Source organism: Neolamprologus brichardi, chromosome 5 (assembly GCF_056152115.1).
Source record: "Neolamprologus brichardi isolate AB-2024 chromosome 5, ASM5615211v1, whole genome shotgun sequence".
NCBI classification, from domain to species: domain Eukaryota; kingdom Metazoa; phylum Chordata; class Actinopteri; order Cichliformes; family Cichlidae; genus Neolamprologus; species Neolamprologus brichardi.
This window is the reverse complement of record NC_142108.1, coordinates 27,319,372-27,336,636: the sequence shown is the minus strand read 5'-3', so window position 1 is coordinate 27,336,636 and position 17,265 is coordinate 27,319,372. Positions and strand designations below refer to the sequence as shown.

The window sequence follows — 17,265 nt, the reverse complement described above, 5'->3', positions numbered from 1 at the left end:
GAGTTTGCATTAAAGCTCTTTTTTTTTCTTCCCAAACTTTGTATTGAAAGTATATTATTTCTCTTATATAGCAAACCAAAAAATTCATTCATTTTATTTCTGTATTTTCCACAGGATCTCAGTAAGAAGAAAAGCTCCACAAAGGTTTGTTGCCAATTAATCTGTTCAGAAAAAAAGCAAAACAATTATAAGAATAAACCCTTCATCACAAACTACAAAAATATAATAATACTCTTAAATAAAGCTTACCTCTGACAAAAATTTTAGCGGAACACTCTGCCTTGCCAAAAGAGTTAACTGCGACTACCTTATATTCCCCACTGTCCTTCGACCGAACTTGGAGAATATACAGGGAGCAGACACCAAAAGAGTTGGTGATGTAGTAATTATTGTCTGAGTTGATGCAGATGTCGTTCAGGTACCAGGATACAGTTGGGGCGGGATATCCTCTAACGGCACATGTCATAAAGAGTTGGTAACCTTTAGGTGGTGTGTGGACTTTCAGAGGGACCAAGATAGATGGAGGTCTCTCAAAGGAGACCTCTGTGGAAATAATTCCATTTGAAGTTACTGGAACTTAAAGAGAAGGAGTGTTCAAAGTTAGTATTTAAAGTCAGATTTTAATAATGTCAATAAAGGTCCAAGAATGTTTGCAAAATTGCTTCGTACTAATCATATTTCAAATAGCAGCATTATAACAGTTTTACATATCCAGTGCAACCCTGAACTTTTCTTGATATGTGGTAGAGCTCAATGTGAGAATACATATCCTGTCAGCTCCCTAATGCAGTCTGTGCCTGTTTGTCTGGGAAATGTCAGAGTGAGCGAATGTAAGAATAATAATCATCTGGAGAATTTACACTGACGCTGAAGAAGTTGTCATAGTATGGCGTCCCACACATGATGCAACTAAACAACTAAACAAAGCCTTTATATTGTGTGCTAAATTTGAGAAAGGACAACTTCATAAGTGTGATGACTCTGCCCAGAGTCTGAGCAGGAGTGCAACTGTTGGCTAATTGTTTGAAAGTGCATGTTAGCTATTGTTCTCTCTTGTCCCACCAGGTGAACATATGTTTTGCTTAAGTTTAATTTTGTTTTCTTTTTATAGATCCAGGACTTTCGTTTTAGTTTAGAAAAATGTATTTAATTAAATTAAACTCCTTTATCTATTAGGCTCAGGAAGCATAAGTATACATTGGGATACATTTTATTAAATATGCCATTCTTTTAAGAAAACTGACAAAACACATCACACAAACAAATCAGAATAATGCAATCATTAACCAAGACATACCAATAAAGGGAATGATGAGATGATTTCTGTTTTAAAAAATGTATATACTGTACTTTTAGCTCTTAATACAGTGTATTGTCCACTTTTAACTTGCAGTCTTTTATAATATGTTGGCCTGGGTTAGCCAGGCAGGTTTAAATACACGAGGAAAACCTCAGAATCATTCTAATAGTTTGATTGTTCTTGGTTGTTCAAATTATGGTACCTCTTACATTATTATTATTAATGTAGGGTGTGCCTACAGTGATGACACTAGATTTTAAATGACACAAAATGCATTTCATGAAAATGTTTGTTTCTGACAAATTAGCTGTTATGGTCACTGGAAAGCACCTAAATTATCAAACTAATGCACCCTATAGTTTAGTTCACCGTTAATCAAAATAACTAGCCCACCTTTATTGATGTTGGTGCCCCATGTAGGTGACGGAGATGGATCTGACAGTCCCATATCATTCTTGGCATAGATTCGAAAATGATACTCTGTCCCAGAAAGGATGTTGCTAGCTGTGTATGTGTTAGTGAATAGACGGTCTGCTATAGTTTTCCAAACTCTGTTGAGGGAGTCATGTTGAGAAACCATGTAGTGCAGGCGGTCATCAAGCTCCTGGTCTGGTGAGGGAGCCCATGATATCACTAGCTTTCCATGTACTGTTTGCTCTAGTTCCACAGGCCCTGGAACCTTGGGTTCATCTAGCAAAAAACAGAATAAGTTACAGAAAGTGGGATAATTATTTTGCTAATACTCTGGTTCAGTTCGGCAAATTGAATAACAATATAGTCTATTATATATTTCACTAAGTACAGAAACTAGTAGTGATACAACCTGTTTTACATTAATCATAGGCTGATATCTATGTCCTTACCTGTGACTCTAAGTTCAATGTCAAATGAAGCCTCACCCACAGAGTTTTTGGCTTTAATAGTGTAGATGGCTGAATCCGAGCGCTTTGAATTGGGAATAACAAGCTGAGATGTTCCCTCTGTATTTATGATATTAATCCACGCAGATATTTTCTCGTCATCCTTCAGCCAAGTGATCTGAGGTGGAGGTTCAGCCTGAAGATATTGATATTGGATAAATTACCTTAAATGTGAGGCTAATCCTCCCTTGTCATGCTGTGGTGAACTTACAACTCAAAAAATATGACAAGGGAAGTAAATGCAGAAAATACTGGCATGACAGATTTAAGAGTTATTAAGGGATGAAAAAATACTTGGAAACCTGATTTTAGGTTCATTCATACCTCAAAGCAAATTTTGACACGAGCAGAATTTCCTGCTCTGACAACAATGAAGTCCTCTGGATCCTTAAAACAAGGTCTCACTGGATATAAAACACATAAAACATTCAAATTCATGCAGGAAAAAAAAATCCCTGCTCTGGATAACTAAGGTAATCATTTATATTCACACTGAAGCATGTCAAGACTTACTGTTGGGATTCTTTGCACACACCATTTCAGATGGAGGGCTTGGATCTCCAGATCCTGACTCATTGATTGCTGTAACCCTGAACTCGTACTCTGAACCCTCAGTGATATCTTTGACTGCGTACTTTATGTCTGGAAAAATATGATTAATGTCAAGATAAAAGAGTCAATTTTCTTTAAAGAAAGGTGCTACTTGTTCTTTAGGAGTAGAAATTATTTTTGTTTTACAAACCTTCAATAGGTTCATTAACTGCATTTAGGGGCATCCACTCATTTGTGTCCTCCTTCCGTTTCTCTACTTGGTACCCAATGATCGGCACTCCTTTGTCATCCTCTGGAGGGGTCCAGGTCAAGTTGATACAGGTTTTTGAAGCACTTACCACTGTAGGAGCACCAGGAGGACCGGCGAGTACTAAAAAAATTGTAAGAAGTCTAATTAATTAAATAATCTCATCCTTAATATTTAGGACATACTTAAATTAATCAAAGACATTTGCAAGCAGTTTCTCTTAAAGATGGAGCAGAAATCCAGCCATGATAAAATGTTAGATTTCTATTGTAGCTGTTCCAATGATAAAGTATTTAAAGCAATCACAAAAGCTACATGAAGGCATTTTCATTTGGATTTGCTGAGAAACACTAAACATGACTTCATTTTTCTACACTCACTCATTATGCCAGCCAATATGCTTTCAGCTGTCTCCAGGGCATCACTAATACCCTCAGGGTTTTCTGCATAGATGCGATAGTTGTATTTCTTTCCATGTGTCACATTCCTATCTCTGAAGGAGGTCTTGTCCGCTGAGACGTCTCCAAGTTTTGTCCACAGACTCTGTCCTGTCTGCTGCCGTTCTATAGTGTAGTTGGTTACAGCAGATCCGCCGTCGTCTTTGGGAGGGTCCCATTTAATCTCAATTATTGATGAGGTAGTTTCAACCGTCTTCACTGGACCCTCTGGTGGACCGGGTCGATCTAGATATCATGTTAAATTTTAAACATAAGTATGGGAGTTAACAAATATTAGAAAGTTTATTGATTTACCCTTTAGAAAACCTCATTTTCTCATATATTTATCTTTGTTTCCATACCAAGCACAATAAGCTTAGATGTGGCCTCTATGGCTCCAAATGGGTTTTTCAGCTGGATCTTTATTTCCCCTGTGTCTATCCGCAGGCAGTCTCTGAACAACAGGCGGCTGTGATTGCGCTCCCTCACAATCTTAACTCCTCCTCCATCTTTCAGCTTAGTGCCATCCTTGAACCAGTTGACCTCCAAAGACTCCTGAGGAGGAAAGGGCATCTTGAAAGCAGCATTTTGTCCCACTCTTACTATCACAGGTTTAGAGAACTTGTGAAGGTCATCTGGATCAAACTCGGGTACATCTATGAAACACAAAGCACAAGTCCATTTTAAAGATCTGTAACTTTTTTGCCATTTAATAGAAGTGTAACAGCGAGAGAAAGTATATTATACCTCCAACTGTAACCTTCCCTTGTGTGCTGTGTTCCCCTGATGTAAACTGATAAACTCCAGAGCTGTCATCACTGCAGCTTTGAATTCTTAGCTCATGAGAATTTCCATCTTTGGTTATGGTCATCCCAGCACCTGAGTTTAACTGAAAAGGAAATTAAAAAAGCAAAGGGAAAGTACCTGATATGGCAATTTTGTTAACACAATTTTTTATAAAAAATTAGTTAATGATAGAAACATATTGTAGGTAGAGTTTTCTTGTTTTTCATAATACTAACTTATTCCAAATGCTATCTAAAATGGAAAAATATAGATTTAATAATACTTATTCATTGGCTTTACCTGCTTTCCATCTTTGAACCAGGTGCCATCACTGTCAATGTTCATCTTCACTTGCAATTCAGCTGATTTTCCTCGAAGGGCATAAATATCAGAAAGCCCAGAGGTAATTTCAGGCTCTAGGAAACATAAATGCAGTTAGAATCCTCTTGGCATTCTTTGTGATGAAGCTTTGTCTTTAAAACTGCATGCATATTGAATAAAAACAGAAAACATACAGTATTTAAATGTTTCATTTTTATTCATTTCAGTAAATAGCTATGTTTAAATGAAGGTGAGAACTTTCTAGATGTTTTGGAAGGTTTTTCTGTAATTCTTCAATAGTTTAACAAGTTTGTGAAACAAACAAGTGACCACATCTGGGGATTGCTGCAGTTACTGGCTCCATAGACAAGAAAGTCCCTTTAGACTCCCAACTTAAAATCCACTTTAGGCCTGAGTCTGTATAAGTCTCTATAACACAGACTGAAAATCACCAGTGAACCCCTGGTAACCACCAGTTGTTAGGGAAAATGTGTATTCCCTGACCAGCTTGTGAATAGTTGCTGCTAGATGAAATCATTCACAAAAGGGCTGCTGTACCAGATACCTTTTTGGAAATACTTTGGTTGCTAACAGATTCCTACTGTTGCCTATTGTTTATAGGAACTGTCTGCAAACACTAATGCTAAATAATCAGCAAGCGGTACTGAAAAACTTGAAAAAGTGCAACAGAAACTATAAGAAACATATGACCAGTGTACTTGTCAACAAGGGTTCCTCCACACAAGTACTAAGTTTTTTTTTTTTTTTTCTTGGGTATCAAATACTTATTTTACTCAATGAGTTCCAGACCGAGGGCGATTGTAGGCTGTTTTTCTTCCATTTCCTAATAATTGCACCAACAGTTGTCACATTCTTACCAAGCTTCTTGTTGATGGTCTCATGGCACATTCTAGCCTTTAGCAGGTTTTATTGATTCACTGATTGAGTTGTAAGGGACCAAATATTATTTCGCTCAATGACATTAAAATCAGTTTATAACTTTTATGTCATTCGTTTTGTTTTTTTGTTTTTTTTGTTTTTTTTCCCCTCTGGATTTTTCGTTGATATTCTGTCTAATTAAAATCTATCTGCATTAAAAAAGTAAGCAGGGGTTCGAATAAAAAAATACATTGATGTTAATGTGTTATTTTTTACACTTCTGTTAAAATCGTGTAAGCTACCATATAGATATTTTATTAGTCTTTCTATATTGTTAGTACTGTAGTGTTTTTTTTTTTCAGTTTTAACTATCTGGCATACCTGCATATGCAAGTGGTTGATTTAGCATTTCACTACCACTGGTTTCCTCAGGTGAGTGGCCTGATGGCAATAACAACAATAAGTGATTTACATAAATAATACTTTTAAATAGTTAGATGTAAGAAGGACTTTAGTTCTCAAAGTAATTTTAGGATCTTACCAGTGGTTGGTGCCTCCACAACTGGTGGATGTGAACCTGTCATTGTTGGTTCATTTACCACACAAAAAAAAACAAGTCAGAGGTTGATAGATTAACACATTATAATTACCCATATAATAACAAAAGTTGACTAACCACATAAACAACATAATATTCATATGAAAAGTTGCATCACACTTATCTAAAATGACATTTTCTCTCTCTTGGTTAATGTGGTTAATGTTCATTTAAAACCACTTCTGGGCATTCTTACTTGGTTTGGAAGCTGCAGCCACAACTGGAGTGTCAGTGGGTGCAGCAGGTGGAGGTGCAGCCTCTTCAGAAGCTTTCATTTGCTCTTTTCTTTCCTCTTTCTCCTTTTCTAGTTTTGCTTGTTGCTCTTGGGCAATTTTCTGTAAATCCTGCCCAGATCCCCCTGCCCTTGTTGTTTTCCTTGCTGTCTTTTTACCCTTTGGTGCATCTTTATCAGCTGAATTGGGAAAGACAATTAGATTTGTGACAGTGTGCACTTAAAAAAAATGTATTTTATGTCATGAACTCAATAATAGATTAAATTAATCTAATCTTTCAAAAAATATTGTCAGTTAATTATATCATATATTATAAGATAGCCTTTTGGTGGGAGATAATATACCTTCAATGACAAGCCAAGCACTGCAAGATTTTATCCCTGCACAGGCACAATAAATTCCTTTATCTGTCACCATGCAGTCTTTAACCACCAGCCTGTGAATGAGCTTGTCTTCTGAAACCTCAATGTCATATTTATCTCCCTGTTCCAGTGGCACATTTTTGCCAAACCACAAAATCTTGGCAAAGGGGTTTGACAAGACGCACTCAAATACGGCATCTTCTCTCTCTTTTGCCTTTACTTCCTGAATCTTCACCAAGAAATCCACCATGGGGACTAAAAAATAAGACATTTGTTTATTATACTACATTATACATGAATTTATTTCAACATCCTTCATTTTGTTGTGTCATGTGCAATTGTAAAAATGCTTACTTTTAAAATCAGTGGAAAACATATTGACATCCTCAACATCCAACTGGTACAGCCCGGCATCCTCTGGCATTAGGTCTCTCATGCTGAAAATGTACTTTTTTCCAGTTTTCTTAAGGCTGTGCTTGAGCTTATCACCCAGTTCTTTTGTGTAAGGGATCATTTCACCATCCTGTGGAGTGTGTATATACATTGTTATTTTCACATGTTTTTGTACTCGCATAGCACAATGTAGCTGCAAGACAATAGCAAAACAAAACAAAAAAGTCTTATTTGATTAAATATTGATAGCATTATAACAGGATTTCATTAAAAAAAAGTAAAAACTCATTACCAAAGCTGCATATCTAATGTTTAAACATAAAAAATGAATTCAAAGGTTGTTATTTGGTATATATCATCTAATTATCTTGATGCATCTTTGCAAGCACTCGTCATATTATGGCTGTGGTATTTTGGGGTGGTCCTAGAAAATGACTCTATTCATTGTTTTCTACTATTATGGTTTAGTAGCGTTAGGACTTCATTCTATCACTTACCTTGTACAGGAATATAGAGCTGCTTTGTTCAATGAGGTCCATGTCTATCTCAAAGGATGCAGTGCCATCTGCATTGACCTGAATAGGTCTCAGATTAGAGAGGCTTTTGACGAACTGGGAGAAAAACAGAGGAAGTAATAAAAGGAAAGCAAACAGACATTTTTTTTGCAACTAAATAGCTTTATTTATTTTTTCAAGAATAAACTTATAAACAAATTTAAGCTTGTATAGTCAACATCAAGCCTCATAAAGGAAGTAAAAAAAATCATGAACCGAATCACAGACCTGTGCTTGTTCTTCCTCCCTCTCTTTCTTCATCTCGTTTAATTTCTTGAGCATCCAACGATAGTCAGTTACCCCAAACTCTGCACAGATTCCCTCATAATCTTTCTTGTCAGCGCTAATTAAAAGCTCCCAAAATTTTGGATCTATTTCTCCCTCTTTTTTCTCAGGTTGCTCAGATTTGGGTTGAACCTTGCTGGAAATGGATATAGTAAACAATTTGTAAATCTATAGATGACGCATGGTGATCAGTAGACTACCTCAATCCTACCTTTTCCTTTTTAGAACACTCTTAAAATCCCCTTCTATTGCATCAGCTGCTTGCTTTTGGGCTTTGTTTTTTTTAAAGCCCACTAGAAAGTAAAAAAAAGATGATACATTATCAACTATGTAGGAAAAAGTGAAATGACAGAAATAGCCTTAAGCGTAGAAGTAACAAAGTATCAAATTTGGCAGAATCTGCATGCAGACTCAAATACATGCAGATTTAATAACTCTATGATTGCTTTCATCACACTATCTCCATATCTATACAAAGCAATTAGTCCTTACCTTCAATCACATTTAAAACAACTGTGACCGTGGCTTGTCCATATTCATTTGTGGCGAAGCATTTGTAGGTATCTGCTTGATCTGGGGCAACATTTGGCATCTGGACAGTAAAAGATATACTGAGTGTAATGGACCTAGAGAATTAACAACCAAATGTGTTAAATTTCATTTTGATCTAATTTATCACAATTCGTGGTGTGGAAGTCAATAATGTGGTTATTATTGAAAATTGTATAACTGTACTTTTTGTAACAAAGATTATTTACCTTTGATGTAATCAAATATCTTTGTCTTCTAGATTGTCTTTACATTATCTGCTTCTCCTTTATGTGAACATGTTGCTTTAGTTTTACTGTATCACTTGCCTCAAATGTGTGCTCATTGGAAAGGGAATCGTATTTACTCTGGTACCGGGAAGTATCAGACACATCTCCATTATTTCTGCTCCATGTTACAGTTGGTGTTGGGTCTCCAATGACAATAGCTTTAAAGAAAGCAAATTTCCCTGTAAAAAAAAAAAAAAAGACAGGTCACTCCCTGGAGACAGTGAAGAGATCCAAATACATACTGTGACATTTAGTATGGATATTAAATTGAAATGGGTGAACAGTAACTGTTAATGCATTCACATTACAGAAGCAAAAAGATCATTTGTGTTATGCAGAATAGATTTGGTAACATTGTCACTTCTGCAGATGTTTAGTCACGGTTTATGCAATTCTACTGACATAGGCTTCTTGGTTTTGAAAGGCAGAGACTTTTTCTTTGGGCAAATTGAATTGATCTAATCCATTTAGCAGAATCACATATTTCCTTGGGATGTTTTTTCCCCTGAATATTAATGTTTAAAATTATTTTTTTTGCTATGAAACATACCCTCTTGGATGGTCAAAGCAATTGGCTTGCGGGTGAAGTCTGGATGGCTCTTTCCTTCTGGCAGCGTCTCGATAAACTGTGTAATCATCACTCCAGGGACCTTAGATTTTTTCTTGATCCCAACTGTCAAGAATTGGAAAATGAAATGTCAGTGGCAATACATGTGACACTCGGAGCAAGGAAAAGGATGAAAATCATAGCCGTAATTGTATTCGCCATCAAAATCTGTTGTTTTGTAAGCAAGCCCCCTTAAACCATTGCTGAAAACACATTCTATTACTTGATGTTTTAAAATGTTAATGTTACTCACCTTATCACCACTCTGAGTTATATACTAAATGTAGTAGCGTTTGCGTTTTAGTCAGATTTACCTCTTTTACATCTTCTGTATGAATCCATATTTAAAATTCAGCCTGAGAACAGATATTTAGTAATGCATCTACATATTCACACAGATTACATGCATATCAAGAAATTCATTGCATATGAGTTCTTGATGCCTTCATGAGCAGTAGGTAGATAAATGGCTAACATTTTTTTTCTGTTGCTTTCTTTACCTTCTTTAACACTGTAGTTCTCTGCAGCAGGAGCTCATGTACTGCATGGATCAGCATAGTAGTAACATTGGATTTGACTTATAAGTTTAACTGACCCAAAAAACAAACAAACAAGCTAACAAAATTAATAAATTTACCTGCAGAATATTTAATGAATAGTTATGCTATATAACTATTTAAAAAGTAGTACCAATATACAATCTGCACTGTAATGGTTACAGTACACATTTCCTATTCTATATTGCTACTGCTTATCAATGAACGTGTGCTTGCTTAAACCTGTAATATTGTCTGCCTGATGTATGGTATAGTCTTAGTAATAGGAGGAATTTAATAGACAATGTACATTCATGACTAGCAGACAAATTCCGAATTATGCAAACATACCTAATTTAATAATTTTCCCTCTAGAGTCATAGTACTTTTTATTTTATTTGGTTAACACTTGCATGTTGCAGATTGATGTTGAAATTAGAATAATAAAGCAAAAATCAGTCGTTTAAATTTGTACAGACAGTGTTTTGCTAGTCGATTATTCTGTAGTGCCACTAATAGACAGTTATATGTAGTGCTCACCTTGGCCAGCGGCTGTCCCGTCTGTCACTTTTGATTTTCTAATCATCTTGGGTCTTTTGATTCCTGAATGGATTCAGCAAGAATTGGGGGAAAAAGTTAATTTATTTAGGAAACATAACACAATATTTTCAGTGTACTAATTTATTAAAATAGCAGGAGCATTTTTTAGTTTTGTATTACTGGATTATTGAGTATTATTAAGTATTATTGAAAGAAATTGTTTAAAGATTCAGTTGAAACTGAGACTGAAAAGTTATCTGGCACCGAACAGCTTAAGAGAGGTGTTGCGAGATGTGACCGACCTTTCATTAAATCATTAAGTGCAGGAAAGTTTGGCCATGTTTGAAAATGTTCTTCTTTAGAAACTACAAAATGTACAAATTGTGAGTTTTTTGTTTTTGTTTTTTTCTGGGGGACTGATTAGTTGAGGACAAATTCAAAACAAAGAAGGATTAAAAATGTAGAACCTGTTATGGGAGTTCTTAAGGGAAATACTGTGACTGGTGACAAATTCAGACTGTTAATACACGGCAAAAGACACAGAACATGGACATCTGTTTTTGCATGTCGTCTAACTCTTGCCCTATGCCAAGAGTAATTAAAGTAAGGAAAGCAAATTTTTAAGAATAGCTGAGAAAAGCCAAGATTTCTTACCTCACTTTATGACATTATTGTGTAAACTATTATTAATTTGTAGTTTTCTTCTTGTGACGTTAAGATACAGCAAGCTGACGTGTTGTTTAAATGATTACATGCTTAGCAAATTCACATTTTTATGATCTTAAAGATCCATCCACAGCAGGGATCTCTACATGGCTTTCATTACCCACATGATTGCTATACTTAGAGTGACAAATGTCACTTGACTAAAATAGACTGAACATTAATTTTAATGGATTCAGTGTTGCTGGGGCTTAAGGGGATTTGCAGAAATGTTAATATTTTGTTAGAACATTAATGCATAATTGCAGGAATTAGATATTTTTATCAGTGCTGGTTTTAAGAAAGATGAGATTGTATGAAATGATATGAAAACTAACAAATTCTGTCAATAAATCCTTTTATAACCATCACTCTGGTTGAAATAAATGATAAGCTGATGTATTTATTTATTACTTTTATGGGTTTTTTTGGTTTTGTTTTTTTGGATTTTTTTGTTTTTGTTTCCATATGTTGAGAAACATCAGCTTGATAGATTTTATAATGACAGGAAGAGATCTGGGATTACATACTGTTTAGTATTGTATGCTGAGATTGTCAAAGCTGTCAGTCAAAACAAAGTCTGATGGGAAAAAAAATAAGAGAAAAAAGGAAAAGAAAAACTGTACATGACTATAGGTTTAAACATGAAAACATTGCTTGGATATCTAATTTTGTATACTGTAAAAAATATCATTTGACAGAGAAATGCTAATGTTCCCAAATGTTCCCTCTTACACTTTAGCAGTTTCATCATCACATCTACATATACTGTAGTTTTTAGTTTGGTGGAGAGGGAATTTTTACAGAATTTGTAAATTCCTGTTGCTAGTGTTATGAAATGAGTTGCTTTGAGTGGATGTGAGTCAAAGTCGATGAAAATTTGTTTCCCAAAACTCAATGTTTCCAGAGCACTTTAGTTCGACCCATTTCCTGTGTCCCAGGACCAGTTAAAAGTTCTGTGGGCTGCGTTGAACTTTATGTCCAAATGAAATGAAGTACAGAGCTAATGTTCTGAGTCATTGATCTAACAGCAGGGAAGGGTGTAAGACGTCTACAGCTGTTATGGCAAAATCCACCAAACTGTGTAAAGCTCTTTCACATATTTGTGAACAAGAAAATAAACTGTTTCTGAATGCCTGAGTAACTTGACTAATCATCATATTTTTTCAGTCTGTATAGCTCTACATTGTTGCTGATTAATTAGATACACTGACTTTATATTTCAGATGCGTGCGACATCTTTCATTCTCATGTATAGTATTTGCAGAAACCTAGCACATCCCGTTATAGACACGTGATATTCTAGGGTTTCAGCGCTTCATGGCTGTTGGAAGATGAGAAAACTGGACTGTCATATGATAAGTCACATGCCACATAAAACTGTGAACATCCCATCTTGCACATCTTAATATGCTTGTAAATCACTTTTGACAGGATAATGTCAAACTGAGGTGAAACTTTTTCAGTCTAGCAAATTAAATCATTATAGATTACCACATTTTCTATCTATGGGCACAAAACAGATAACCTTCATAATCAGTCTTTTTTAATTTTTGGTGCATTTACTTATGATTAGAGCAGCAACTAAATGGTGAAAAGACTTTTAATATTTTAAAGTATTCAGTAAATATAACAGAAAATGGTTATTGCTAAGCACATTGTTGTATTCTTGTATTCTTAGGATAAATGGGATGAGATTAAGCTCATAACTTGAGCTCCCATTATGGTTGTTCTGCAAAGTTATTTTTTATGGTCAGAAAAACCTTTGAGATTTAGATTTTTCATTTTTTTGCTCTAGAAATTCTTTTTTTGTGTACTTGGCTTCCAACACACTCCAGTTTAGGACTCCTTGCTGTGTGAGTTGTTTTTATAGGATATATATCGCCTTTGCTGATGTTAACTTGTTGATGTTAATGCCACCAGCTGCTTCTCTGACTGGAGATGAAATACAGTACGGGATAGTATACTCAGAGACTGAGAGCATCATAAAGATGATTAAAAGGGAGACACCGTGAGGGGCATGTTCAGAAAGCATGTGGCTATCTACGGAGATGACGCTGATGCCAGTAGCTTAGAGTGCCAGGTTTGCTTAAATTGAATTTTTCCAGAATTTCACCATAAGCTATTTTGTATTTTTATGCAGCTCATTTATCTATTTAAATCTTCATTTAAAACTTTGAGGGGCCATAAATTGATAAGCTGATGGATGAAAAATTAATAGAGCAGATTAGAGTAACTATTCATGAAGAAAAATTAAAGTTAGGAGTTTAAAAAAAATAAAAAATAACATGCTCTCAAAAGGATCATTCTTGGTTTTAGGTATGGCTGTGAAATTTTCAAAGTTTTCTATGTGCAAGAACATAGGGAAAAGTTATGAGTAGTAAGGATTTTTTGCCAACTGGCTACAATTATATACAAGATCTGGAAATCACATAAAGTTCATTTTATTTGAACTCATGTAAGCAGTTACTTTTGTATACTGACGTGCATTATTGTTGCATTTTCAAAATTTTTGAAAAACCTTTTGAAATGCATATTTAATGAAACATAGGAGCTGAGTAATTAGAAAACAACTTCACTGTACTTAAATAATGTGAATGATGGAAGATTAAACCACTTTCATGTGGACAACAAAGAACTTTTATTAAGTCAGCTCAGTTGTGTTTATAGGCAAATACTTTGCACAGTTTATCACATGGACTTACTGTTATCTTTAAGATTTAATATGGCCCAGAACTGAGTGTTAAAAACTAGAGCCATGTCTTAATACTTAACACCTTCATCTAAGACTGGTGATGTATATAAGATGAATGATGAACTCACCACAGTACTCCTGTGATCCTGTTCAGTGGTGCTGCTTCCCTGGCTGATATTCGAGTGTTGCCTTCCTGGTCTACAAGCTATTAAATCCTTACAGGAATGCCAATGACTCTGCGACAAGCTCCCACGTTGTCAGACACCGTGCCTGCCAAGAAAGGGGATTGCTTTTTTGTTTTTGGCATAAATCACAACCTCTAGATAGGAAGACGGAAAGCCAAGGCTGCCTGCAAGCCTTGTGCTGAGATGACCATAACTGGGACTTCTTGTTGACAAATACATAAGCTTCCTCAGGACATTTACTGTGAATGACACACCTAAAAATGAATCTTGTTATGATCACACATACCACTTTTACAAGACTTTACATTTTACATTCTCCCTGTTTCAGTTACTTTATTCTGTCCCTTTCACACATTGTTACAGATCATTTAGTAATACTCAACTAAGCAAGTGTGTACACTAGTGTTAAAGTCTTCAGCCACCCCCATTACTTTATACTTAGCTTAAAAAATGGGAAATACAACTGTGACCACTACAGCCTTCTTACATGCAGCTGACAGCCTCACACCCTCTAGTATTTATTCTTCAGTATTTGAATGGGCTTAATTAGCCACATTACTTGGTAGTAATGCTCTGAGAGGACTATAGAGGAGCTTTCTTCTGGGATGGTTGAACTAAAAGGGCTAAATGATAACAAATATGCATGGAAAAACAATAATATATACCAAACTATATTCTTTATATACGTTGCTGCACAGGAAAGGTGCAAGTCACTGACAGATTTTTTTTTTCCTCCTCATCTTTTGCCCCGAGAGCCTTCTAGTGGGCCCTGTGCTCTCTGTCTGGCACCATGGAGCCCGATTGGCATTTGCCATAGAATACCAGAACTGGCAGGTCCACCACTGGCACCTCATACTGTTTACAGACATAAAAGGGTGTGTGTGGGGAAGCTGTTGAGAAGATGCTGCCTGTAACATCATTCAGCATGACCTGTTTGAGAGTGGGTCAGTCATGGTCTGGGAAGTCATACTGTATCCTTTCAGGGATGCACAGACCTCTACAGATCTGGATTTTTGGGGTGTCTTTGATTTCAGACCCCCATAGATTGATAATCTTCAGTGCAGTAAATTATGTAGGATCTTTTCATTTCTAATACATTACCCATCCCATAATGATTCCTGCGATGAAGGGGATTTCTTTTAATTGAGCAGTGTATTAACCTACAAGGACAGCTTTTCTGTTCTGCTGTCATTAAAATTTCTTCTTTTTCTTGTTTAATAAATCAGCTTTGAAAGGCTGGGAAATCCTCTGAGGAATTAAAGTACTGCTCTTTCCAAAGCAACTTTTCTTGAGCACAGGACAGCAATCATTCCCAAGAATTAAGACTGTATTATTTCCATTGTTTCTGTATTTAGTAACAATGCAATTCTACATAGTTGAACTACACTGTTACCTCCAATTGATGTTATTTTATACATCCAAAAGAATGTTTAATAGGGTAATTTTGTATTGACCAAGAATTGTAAAACTACTTTTAACACATCACAGAAAATTAACTTTTTTTAATTAGTAGAAATATCTTTTCTGTTTAACGCACTAAACCTTGGGGCTGTTTACGTATATGTTAGGAGTCATTCAGACTTATCATGGAGTCATGGTTGTTGGCACTTTAGACCACTGCCCAGTTATTGTGGTAACAGAGTTATGCTCAGTCTGAGCATGAACTTGTGTGTGCGTGCGTGTGTGCGTGTGTGTGTGTGTTTGTGTGCGTGTGTGTTCAAGATGTTTAATAAAAGCTGGATGTGTGACACAAGAACTATGAGGTTTTCAGACAGTGAAAGCTGATATGAGAGGCTTGATGGGCTTGACGGCATTTATTGCAAAAGGTCACAAAAGTCAAAAGCTTCAAATGCTACCCTCCAAAACAATGATGAAACAAGCTAAAATTGCACAAAGCAGTATAGTCTGAACTAAGGTAGCGTGTTATCTGTGTGTTACCATCACTTTTCAAAAGGTTTTTCTCCCTTTTTCGTTTAAATGCATAATACGTCAGTATACTTAGCATAATAGAACTACAGTTAAATGGCTGAAAGATAAATCACTTATGGCATATATTTTTATGTTCTCAAATGAGTGCTTATTTTAGGTTGTTAAATTAAGGGTATGCTTTTGCTCCTTACTACATTACTACAGAGAATTTCTATATACCATTGGTATGTGGTTATAGGATTCCAAATGTCAAAGCCTAATACAGGAAACTCCTACTAATGATGTGTGCCACTAATAATAGGATACAGTGTGGCTACTGATAATGTTTGCATGTCTTAGCACTTTATAAAAGATGTTTAGTTATTTCACAGTTGTACTTTGTCATCCACATGAAATTGTATCACTTATGACTTTCCCTAGCAACTTGCAACACCAGAGTAAAAGATAAATTTGAAGCCAGTCATGTATTTTCACACAGTATACACTGGTTTGTAGGAAAACTGAATGTTTTTGCAGTAAACAGTGTTTAAAAAAACACATCTAACGTTATTGGTGGTTTAAAATAGCATATCTATATTGTCTTTGTTTTAAAATCCCTTCCCAGACCCACTCACATGCTGGGCCATTTCACCTCAGGAAATCACATGATAGGGTGAGGCTAGGTTTCACAGCGGGTTCATCTGAAGCCTTGGTTGATTGTGACCCACACCCGTTTTCACACCTTGGCTCGTGTGGTTAGGTGAAGGATCAATAGGGGATCCATGCCCCCCTTGGGGGACACTCGCATAGGGCTTAAAAAAAATCTGGGTCTCCACCATCTGCTCTTAGAACTGAAGAAGCTTCTTGAATGAGAGGTGAAATGTCTTGAAGAAAATTAAAGAAGTCCGGATGCTTTTCTTTCAAAGCTCTTTAGATTGTTTGTGGGGGTTTTCACACCACTTTTGTTCAAATGCAGCATATTGCGATGTTCTAGACTTCAAGTTTCTCAAGAGTATTAAATGAAAGTATTAAAACAATCCTTATATTATAATTGTAGCACAATTATTATTATTTTTGCACAGTGAACTCTGAGCCAATGTTTAAACATGAAAATCTAAAAAAGAATATTGGTAAACTATATAAACTATAAAAGATAAAAGCCTGAAATATTTACTGATCTGTCTTACCATCAGAATGAATCAGAATCTTTAATTTGGAACAAATACATTGAAAAATGTCTAAATACTAAATATATAAAATATTAGATAAAATTTGGGAAAAAAAAAACCAAAAGACAAAAAACAACAACTTCACATTGCAAAAAAAGTTTCATGATTGGAGATGGAATGACGCAGATCTTGAAAATAAAAGAAAACATTCACATATTGAACTAAATTGTTCAGAGTA

At 35.6% G+C, this 17,265-nt stretch overlaps 1 protein-coding gene across 1 annotated transcript; it reads right to left on the bottom strand.

Moving 5' to 3' along the window:
• Positions 1-29: 29 nt before the first annotated feature.
• Positions 30-9,359, bottom strand: igfn1.4 (immunoglobulin like and fibronectin type III domain containing 1, tandem duplicate 4). The gene is made up of 22 exons (XM_006782857.3): positions 9,236-9,359; positions 8,725-8,864; positions 8,360-8,459; positions 8,079-8,160; positions 7,811-8,003; positions 7,526-7,639; positions 6,990-7,158; positions 6,618-6,890; positions 6,237-6,452; positions 5,984-6,019; positions 5,824-5,883; positions 4,543-4,658; positions 4,204-4,345; positions 3,819-4,112; positions 3,400-3,702; positions 2,963-3,142; positions 2,734-2,862; positions 2,545-2,624; positions 2,164-2,356; positions 1,694-1,990; positions 250-576; positions 30-161 (listed from the first exon to the last, which is right to left on the bottom strand). Exons 1-22 carry the CDS (start codon positions 9,321-9,323, stop codon positions 157-159), a joined length of 3,537 nt encoding a protein of 1,178 aa, XP_006782920.2. The 5' UTR covers positions 9,324-9,359; the 3' UTR covers positions 30-156.
• Between the last annotated feature and the right edge of the window lie 7,906 nt (positions 9,360-17,265).

Coding starts and splice junctions, on each gene's coding strand:
- igfn1.4 (XM_006782857.3), bottom strand. CDS start 9,323: ATGATTACACAGTTTATCGAGACGCTGCCAGAAGGAAAGAGCCATCCA. Junction 8,161..8,359: donor TGTTTTAAATGTGATTGAAG/GTAAGGACTAAT, acceptor TTTACTTTCTAG/TGGGCTTTAAAAAAAACAAA. Junction 2,625..2,733: donor GTGTGCAAAGAATCCCAACA/GTAAGTCTTGAC, acceptor TTTTATATCCAG/TGAGACCTTGTTTTAAGGAT.